Here is a 10569-nt window from a genome sequence, read left to right on the forward strand (position 1 = left end):
TACAAAGAACATGGGAGATAGAAGGTTTTATTCTCTGGCTTTCAGGGAAGATCCAAATTCTTTTCATTTTATTCAATAAATCATCTTTACTTAGATATTGCCTTTTAATATTTAGGTGTCTAAGATATGTTTAAATCAGTATATTCTAAAATGAGAAAAAAATTACTTGTTATACTCCTGTTTTATAGTTCATCTGGACTGGTATACAAAATGCAAAATACAAAATAGGCTGGATGGCTTATAAACCATATAGAAATTAATTTCTTCTGTTGATAGGAATATGAATTAGTAAAACCACTGTGAAAGACAGTGTGGTTATTCCTCAGTGACCTACAGACAGAAATATCATTTGATCCAGCAATTCCTTTACTGGGTATATACCCAAAGGAATACAAATCATTCTGTTGTAAAGACCTATGGACATATAGGTTAATTGCAACACTATTCACAATAAAAACACTTGGAATCAACTTAAATGCCCATCAATAATACACTGGATAAGGAAAATGTGGCACATATATACCATAGGAACGTTGCAGCCACAAAAAAAGAATGAGATCATGTCCTTTTTAGGGACATGGATGAAGCTGGAGGCCATTACCCTTAGCAAACTAATGCAGCAACAGAAATCCAAATACCACATGTTCTCCTATAAGAGGGCACTAAATGATGAGACACATGGACATATAAAGGGGAACACTGGGGCCTACCAGAGGGAAGAGGGTGGGAGGAGGGAGAAGATCAGAAAAAAGTAACTAATGGATACTAGGCTTAAGACTTCGGTGATGAAATAATCTATACAACAAACCCCCATGGCATACATTTACCTGTGTAACAAACCTGCATATCCTGCACCTCTGAATTAAAGTGGAAAAAAAAAAAAAAAGAAATGAATTACTCGAAATTCTGAAGGTTGAGAAGTCCAAGATTAGCATGCCAAGGTAATCGGGTCCTGGTAAGGGCTCTCTTCTGGATTGCACGCAATCAGCTTCTCATTGTGGCCTCACAATGGAGTAAGGGGACTTGTTAGCTTTCTAGGGTATTTCATAAGGGAACTAATTTCATTTGTGAGGGCTTCACATCCTAATTACCTTCCCAAAGCCCCACCTTCTAATGCTATCACCTTGGGAGTGAGGATTTCAACATATGTGTTTTGGGAAGCACACAAACATTCAAATCAAAGAATGCTGTGTCCTGGTTTGGGGTTCAGAAAATTGAGTACATGACTTTCAAGGATGTCACCATGATACAAATGATATGAGAGTCGTTCACACTGTGGTATGCACAGCGGTCAGCACACACGTGTTTGTGAAGTGTGCCACACCTATCATCTCATGGGATCCTCACAGCAATCTTGTTATCCAGGGATTATTACTATCCCCATTTTATGCATGAATAGGGTAAGCCCATTATGTGGTTGGTTTACGCAGGGACTTCACAATGATTCAGATGTGAGTATTCATTCTGGTTCCGCTGTTTAACAGTTGTGTTACCTAAAATGTCCTAGTCTCTAAGAGTTTTATTTTTCTGTTATTCATTATATAAGAAACCAAGAAAAGAAGGGTGGGAGAATGAAAAGGAATCTAGCACTGTGCTTGGTACAAATTTGGTGTTTCATACATGCTTGTTGACCAAAATGTTGAGTCAGAATTTTTGTGCTGTTCAGTCATTCTTGAGAGCTGTTATCATAAAGTCTACTAGGCAATAAAATGTGTGAAATTTCTATAGAAGCAGCAGGAGTTTTCCAAAATAGTTGAGGTAGACTCTAAAGTGAATTTTAAACTAAGTCATTTCTTTCCCATCAAGTTTCTTCTATTGGGTAATCTTGTAATATTATGACATTCCTACCTCTGATCTCACTAAAGGGCTGTATTTATAGACTATTTTATAAATTCCCATGACTCACCCCATAAAGTCTGTCATGATCTGAAACTTTAAAAACTGAGAAAAATATTCCTGCCTTTGTTAGAGTTATGGGAGTTAAATAACGCATTTTTAAAAAGTTTTCTGCCATTTATAAATTGCTAAGGAAGGGGCATTCTTCACTACCTGCTAAATAGGGAAGTTTATTAATACATAATTTAATGAGAGACGAAGATGATGATGATGATGATGATGGTGATGATGAGCCTATTTTTAGTACATACTAAGTGCCAGACATTGATTTAAGCGTTGTTTTCAGTCTTCAAAACTATTCGTGGGATATAAATAATTCCTATTTCACCAGCAAATAAATTCAGGCTCAGTGAATTTACTAATTATCCTAGAAACAGCAATACATAAGTAATAGAGATATAATTTGATCCAAATTTGAGTTCTGCATGATACATATTTGAATAAGGTATTAAACAAACAAAAACATTTTCTTTCAATGCCAAATTCCAAATAACCCCATTGTTGCTCCCAATGCTTCTTTGGGGCTAGGAATTCTAGGCAATTACTGGACAGCAACCAAATAGCCATGGAATGTGTCTCTGATTTGGGATTCATGAGTATCAGTGATTAGACTGATTCTTGTTTACTGTGGCCTCTGGGAAATTGGTTGATGCATGGATGTGTGAAATATCAGCAGTGAGATAATAAAATCACTAGAACCAGAAATGCCTGCAAAGTTTATTTATGAATACGATGCAGAGAGTGATAATTAATCCTCTGGACACTTTTTTAGCTCTTTTAAGAGTCAGAATGTACATGATATCTGAAGCAAAACACATGTCTGTTAAGCTATTTTATAGTTAAACTTGGAATATCATTGGTCGAATCAACCATCCTTATTCCCCAGGAAAATAGCTTTTGGTCTTCTTTTCATAATATAACACATTTAAACACTTCGCAATGAACATATCCTCATGTTCAGGATTTTGTTGAGAGCACTGTTAATTCACCTATCTCTCAGTTTTTCAATTTTCTCTGAATTTCTTCAATTCTTCTGGGGATTGGGGATGGGAATGATTTGTAAATGCCTAGTGTATCGGTACAAGTCAGTGTCTTAGTTTATATTTGTAGTTAAGTCATTACTAAATGGGTAGTTATTATTTCATTTTATAATCATGTTTTAAAATGATTTCTCAGTAAACAATTGCTAATAAAAGTAAGTCCTTTTATATATTACTCCAAATCCTTTAACGATGCTTGTCTTTGGTGGGCAGGATTTAACAAGGAGGTCTTTTTATAATGACCTTTGAGCATAGTGTAAATGATATGCATACCTTCTCTAATGAAAAGGGAATAGCTAAAAAGAGAAGAAAAAATCTATACATATATCTATCTATATACATCTAGCTGGCTAACTAGTAACTAGCTGTATAGTTATTTATCTAGCTATCTTCATAGGTAGGTATAGATACAAATTGGTAGGTGCATATTCATATGCATACATATATGATGTTTTCAATGAACTCTACTGAAATATTAACAATACAAAATTATAGTTGGAGGATTATGGAGAATAATAAACTATAAAGAACATGCATAAAACTATGCCCAGTATTAACTAACATGGGCCATGTTCTAGATTTGAGTTTAATGGGTATCAGTGAATAGAGAGTTTTCATGTGCACTTCCTAAGCCATCACCTCAATCTTGAAGGTCTTCTTCAGTCTTTCTTCCTGAAATGAAATTGCATACACCCTTCTTTGGTCCTCCATCCTAGCCTGTTTTAGTGTATCACTGCTTAATTACGGGCCAATCTTTCTAAGTCCACCTTGCAGTCTCTAAAACTTAAAGATTATTGGATCTAGCATTCCATCACCAGGAAACTATTCTTGGTGTAAAAAAATAAAGTATTAATAAATGTGATAAGAAACAATTTCTGTTTTTTTTTTTTTTTTTCTTCTTGATACTACCTAGATACTTAGTGGCCCTGAGAAGCAGTTTGATCTAGACACCACACATCACCCATATTTTCTTTTCTTTTCTTTTCTTTTTTTGTTTTAAGATGGGTTTTCACCATGATGGCCAGGCTGGTCTTGAACTCCTGACCTCAGGTGATCCGCCCACCTCAGCCTCCCAAAGTGCTAAGATTACAGGCTTGAGCCACCGCCTTTCTTTCTTATCTGAAAGAGTTTTCAGATCTTTCGACTCTTTCTTGTCAAAAGAGTTTTCAGATCTTTCAACTCTTTCTTATCTGAGAGTTTTTTTGATAAAATAACTACTAATATATTCCTTTGAAATTCTTAGTTTAGTAAACTGTAGTGTTGTAAATATGTTAAAATATCGATTCTAACTTTTAGAAAATATTAACTATAGAATAAACAACTATTAAAAACAACCATAGAATCAACAACTATCTGTTTTCTATGGACTGAGACTAATAGAAAACCTAAATACACACTTTACTTGAAATGAAAACAAAAGAAAACAAATGGCCACCATCACCAACAAAATGAAATCGCATAAACACAGTACAGTCAAATCAAAGTTTAACAAAATACATATTTTATTTGAATGGACATACATAACATGCTGCCTAGTGCCATCCTGTTTTGGGTTTGAATTCATTGTTTCATATGATATTTTGTGGCAACTGCTAATTATCATAAGCTGTCCAATAAGTGTGATGGATTGTCCAATTAACTCTTCATCAGCATCCATTTTTGAAGATGCTACCTATTGAAACTGATGGCAGTTTATGACCTTCATGTTGCATATGCAGCTAATTGCTCCTTGGACAATAATTATTAAGTTTCTTGTGCCTGATTTAGTCATTTTGTTTTATAAATTATGATGCTACTGAGTTTCCCAATTCATTTGACTTCACAACTATGGCTCTCCAAGGATTACTAAAGGTCTGCTGTGGAATGTATGGATCATATAAACATTGAAGTAGATTACAGATGTGTCTCTTTTGTAGGTTTTCCATCGACCGGCACACTGACCTGGAGAGGCAGTTCAACATTAATGCAGACGATGGAAAGATAACGCTGGCAACACCACTTGACAGAGAATTAAGTGTATGGCACAACATAACAATCATTGCTACTGAAATTAGTAAGTGCCTGGGTTTGTTCATTTCTTCCTTGTGTGACTGTGTTCAATTTATGCATATTCATCATGCGGTAAGCAGCCCCTGTTTCTGATGGATACCTTGGCATTGGAACTTATTTTATTGTTCCCAAGGAGCCTTTGAATGTGTCATCTCAACACAAAATAACTTACACTGTAGTAAGTTATTGAAACGTTTTAGGAAATGTGAGAAGGAAACATTCTTATACCATTATTCAGTCATTAAAAACAATGTTTTGCATTTTAAAGTGAGAGGAAAATATTTGGTATAAAACAGCAGGTAAAAAAATAATTCAAGATTTGTACATTGTAATTTAAATAACTGGACACACACATATATAGATATTATAGTACATACAATATAGAAATAATTACATATTTAAATATAAACATGCATACATACATATGGAAAATATGGAAGATAACTTTATCAATACTCCTTATTTTAGGAGAGATTATAGATAAGTTTGTTTTGTTTTTTAGAGTTTAATGTATTGTACACAGTAATCATGGAATGTTTAAAATTATTTCAATATAAATTCAATGTAAATTTTTTCATAAATTTTGTGAAAACATTTAAGCTATTTTATTTTGTGGGAGGAGAGTCTAGGGTTGTTAAAATAACATGCTAATCTTTCTGTTAACTTTTAATGAACATAGCTTCTTTGCACTTGATAAAACTATTATGGAGTCGCTAAACAATAGCTGTATGGTGAAATTTGGTGCCACATTGTCTTTGAGAACTTACATCTACCTCACCAACTTTTATTATATAAAAATATGGAAAAAGGATGTAATGTTCACTTTTGTTTTCCTAGCAAAATACATATTGTTTATTATCTGAATATCTTCTTTCTATAAAGGACTGGATGAGTCCTTCGAAGTTGTAAACAAATTCAAAGGAGACAATAAATTTCAAGGGAGCTGAGGTAAAGGGAATTTGAATAAGAAAATAAAAATCAATGTTAAGAAAGATTCATGGTCACACATACTCTATAGACTAATGTAGATGATAATTGTAGGAAATATGCCCTAAAAGTCACTCTACTGTCTAGCAGCTCATGTGAAAACAGAGGAGATATCTCTGTGAAAAATGATTAATTTGTATTTTAAAAAAGAGTAATCCAGGCATTCAGGAGAGAAACATTATATTTTTTTGCTTTATGATATGAGGAAAATGTCCTCTACCAAGTCTTATAAAAAGAACACTTGTGTGAAAGCATGAAGATTCAAGAGTGAAGAATATTTATTTCTTATAGCAGCCTTGAGTACAGGCAGAGAACATTCAGTCAATTGGGTAGTTTCAACACTATCGAACTTTGGCTTTGGATAGAGACAGAGTTTTGGAAACTTTGTGTTTTTCCAGCGTTAGGAGTACTAATTTCTTCTCTAGTGCCTTACCCTGACAGTAGTTTTCCCTTGTAACCTAAAGAGAAGATGCAAACAAAGCATGCCATTTGGTGATTATCATTTATTAGAAGTGTTAATCTCATTTAGAAAGATGTAGAATTTTTTTTTTTTTATAATTTATCATGTTGAAGCCTGATTATCACTTTAAACCTCTCAGAAAAACTGTATCTATTTAGATGATTTAAGGCTTTATAAAAAGCTCAAAAAACCAGTATTCTTTAATGTGTGTATAGTCAATAATTACTTTTAAAATAATTTTCTCATATATTGAACACAATCCGGTAGAGTTAAACTTAATTCATGTTACCTTTGAAACAGGATCTCTCTCTATTGCCCAGGCTGTAATGTAGTGGCACTATTGCAGTTCACTCCACCCTCTATCTCCTGGGCTCAAGTGGTCTTCTTGCTTTAGCCTCCCGAGTATCTGGGCCTACAGGCAGAAGCCACCATGCCTGGCTAATCATTGTATTTTTTGCAGAAACAAGATCTCATTATGTTGCCCAGGCTAGTCTCCAGCTCCTCACCTCAATTGATCCTCCTGCTGGGATTACAAATATGATCCACACTCAAGGCCCATGCCACCTTTTAAAAATGCGATAGATTCCTTTTCTTAAATATCCATCAAGGTTTATCAGTTATCAGCAAAATGTACTCAACACAATGAATACACAGAGCATTTACTTAAGAAATATTTCAGGACAATCCAGAAACAGAAGACTCATTTTCAAGAAATCTCAGACAAATAAGAAAAACAGATACAAAAACAGCTGCTCCAGGGCATTGAGCTGATAGCTGCAGGATGACAAGGCTACCAAGCTCAGTCGGGGAAGATGTTCATTTGCTCATTCATTCAGTAATTGTTTATTAACTCTTTATTATTGCTAAGCACTCATCTAGTGACTGAGGATATAGCAGGGACTAGAGTAGGCATAAACCCTGCTCCCTCTTGGAGTTTTCTTTCCAGTGGCACTGGGAGTACCTGCATACGAAAGGGTAGATTGAAAACTGTTGATCTATCCATAAAGAAAGGCACAGAGGTAAGGAAGAAGATAAGGAGTGTTGGGAATTTAAACAATTCCACACTGATGGTGTGAAAATAAATACAACTACTGACCTCCTTAAATGAGGGTATGATTATATTAAAACTTACTTCAAAATACATATGAAAAAATCAAGACTTTATGTGTATTAGTAAATAACTAGTTAATATTTTTAAATGGTATTATTAATCCATTATAACCAAGTTACTGAAAACATCAAAGGTACATCAGATAACATTTTCTTCACGTTTTTAGAGAAATGATTCAATCATGTTCCAGATTCATAAACTATGGAGAATTTAAAATATATGTCCAAACATGCATTGATTCTGTTCAAATCAATTAATAGGAGTTGATAGGTTGATGGGAGTTGTCGCACCTTTTTTTTTTTTTGGTCAGGGATTGAAAACTAAAAAAACTACACAGGTGCATTTTGGCTAAGAAACAAGCTTAATTCAGATTAAACATCTTAAGAAATGTTAAACTGTAACCTTAAAGAACAGTCTGATTTTGAATATTTGCAGATTTCTTTATTAGAACAAACAAGGATGAGAATACAAATGAGAGCTTTAAATTTTAGCTGTAAAATATGAGCTGGGGTGGCATAAATTTGAAAACTTTAAGTGTACTATTAAACCTTCTTTGTTCTTAATCATAAAAGGAAGTGAAAATCATAAGATCACAGAGAAATTAAAAAATTGAAATTACTATGAACATAGCTTAGAAACTTGTTTTGACTTTGTTTGATTATTTAGCCCATCACATGATGTTTATCTTCCAAAGCCACAGATCATGTCTTGGGGAAAAAAATATTAAAGGGAGATTTATAGTATTCATCTGAGATGAATATTTAAAACCATTCAGAATAACAGAACCCCATAGGAGGAGATTCTAATAATGATAAAGAAATAGTCAGTCTGGGAAGAACAATTTAAAATTACTCTCAGAATTCTGTCTCATCAGACAAAAGATTTAACAAATGAAATTAGGCTAAAAAGTGGATTTTAGAGAAGTCCATCTGTTATCTCTTATTGAGAATGTAGATGTCATTCTTTATCCCCTTGTGTCAGATTCACTTAACTGAGGCTGAGATGTTTCACTGTACTTATTACCCAAGTATTTCAGTGGTACCAGATCTATCCTATCATCATGATCAACTGGCGCATCTTACCACATGAGCCGGCAGGTAGATGCCCATGTGCTAACAAGAGATTAGGCTTGTATAGCATATCTCTGCTAAGTATCTCTGCTAGTAGCAACCCCATTCCCTGAAACTACAGTACATGGCTGCTGTTTACCATTATGATGAAGAATCAAGGTAAATTTAGCTGAATAATGAAAAAAAAAATGAGAAAATAAACCGAAAAGCCCTTCAATGCATTTAATTCTCATCATGTTTGCTGAAAAAGTGACTACTGTTATAATAAGCATTTTCCAGGCAAGGAAACTCAGATACAGGTTAAATTTCTTGCCAAAGTTTCATAGAGAGCAAGGGATGGCGGTGTGGGCACAGGATCAGACTTTTGTTTAACTGCAGAATGTATGTCCTTAAACACACTCTACAGAAACCTCACTTCTATTTTCTTTCCTCTTTATCTTCTTGCTCAATTTGTGCTTCCAATATTGGTACATCATTTCTTGAATCAAGTGAATGAAATAGTTTTTCTGTGCAAAGCAGAAGAAACTATTTTATTTCTTCTAGGGCAAGGACAAGGGTGCAGTGAAGGAAAGAACAAGTATGCATTTTATTAGAGACAAAACATATTGCCTAATGAGCATAGCAGAGCTTTGGAACTTTCAAAACCAGAATCCTAGTCCCATTTTATAGATTAGGAAACTAAGGAACATAGAATAGAGAACACAGCATAGTACATTTTAGGAGACTATTTTTCAATGAAGAACATTGATTGGAATTGTCTAGAAAATTGTTTAAAACAAACAAATAGTCTAGACTTCACTTGAGACTGATTGAATTAGAATCTCAAGGGATTTCAGAAATTTACTTCTCACAACTTCTTTGTTCCCAGATACACACACACACACACACACACACACACACACACACACACTATATATATATATATATATATATATATATATATACACATTAAAATTTGACAATACTACAAAGGGATGCAATGAAAGGTGTGGCATTATTGGTTTGTTTGGTCTTGTTTTTTTTTTTTTTAATTTTCCTATGCTGATTATAGCCATTAGACAGTAAAGAATACTGAGAAAGTGGGAATCAATTTGCTTAGAATAAAGTCTCTGCAGAGGCATTGTAGATGCACTGAATGCTGATTTTAAAGTGTCCTTCACAGAGATGGCGAGGGTGTGGAATAGAAAGTTCCAAAACTCTCTGACACTCTGTACCTGGGAGTGGGCAATTGGCATTGCATTTGCAGAAAATACATGACTATTGCTTACCTGAAAGTATTTCAGAGCAGGAAGCATATAATTGCCCATTAAATTAATCTCTTTGAGTTAGTGATAATGCATTGCTCTGGCCCACTACAGCGGGCTGCACACATTACTGCAAATGAAGCTTTCGGCTAATGATGGTTAAATCTCCCAGGGAAAACACTAGTTTTATAGCACTTAAGGATTGTTTCTTCCTGGCACGGGGCCCAGTTGCCAGAATAATTGCTTTGTCCAACCCAGGCTGCTTAGAAAAAAATATATCTTTATAGGCAGTTCATTGTCTAGAGGAATCTTGGGTCTGGAGCTGGATGGAGTTGGAGTCTTTGCCACATCTTCGCCATGTAACCTTGGGTATGTCATTTCTCTTTTACTCTCAGTTTCCTCATCTGTGAATGGAACTAATTATTCTTTCAACTTGTGAATGTAGTGAGAATCGAAATAAAAATGACAGTACTATGTCTTTTAGCAAATAATTTGCCTACAATCTTTAGAAAGTGACAGATACACAATGTATGGTCTTATGGCTAATACAGCCCTTATCCTGGCCTTTGAATAACGGCTTCATTTAAAATTGTTTATTTAATTTTTTATTTGTTACCCTTCCCCTTCCCACAACAAAATAGTTGGTAATCATGGTCTGTGTGTTACTTCTAGGTGCAGTTTTCTGCATAGCATAGACAATATGTTTGTTCAC

At 34.4% G+C, this 10569-nt stretch overlaps 1 protein-coding gene across 4 annotated transcripts in view; it reads left to right on the forward strand.

Moving 5' to 3' along the window:
- Positions 1-10569, forward strand: part of CDH8 (cadherin 8) — a 383989-nt gene that overhangs the window by 245121 nt on the left and 128299 nt on the right. For all 4 annotated transcript variants that reach the window (XM_017543294.1, XM_037743753.1, XM_017543295.2 and 1 more), the window contains exon 8: positions 4853-4989. In XM_017543294.1, coding sequence (XP_017398783.1) covers positions 4853-4989 — 137 coding nt within the window. The remainder of the gene's footprint in view (positions 1-4852; positions 4990-10569) is intronic.

This window comes from Cebus imitator, unplaced genomic scaffold (assembly GCF_001604975.1).
Source record: "Cebus imitator isolate Cc_AM_T3 unplaced genomic scaffold, Cebus_imitator-1.0 Scaffold151, whole genome shotgun sequence".
NCBI classification, from domain to species: Eukaryota; Metazoa; Chordata; class Mammalia; order Primates; family Cebidae; genus Cebus; species Cebus imitator.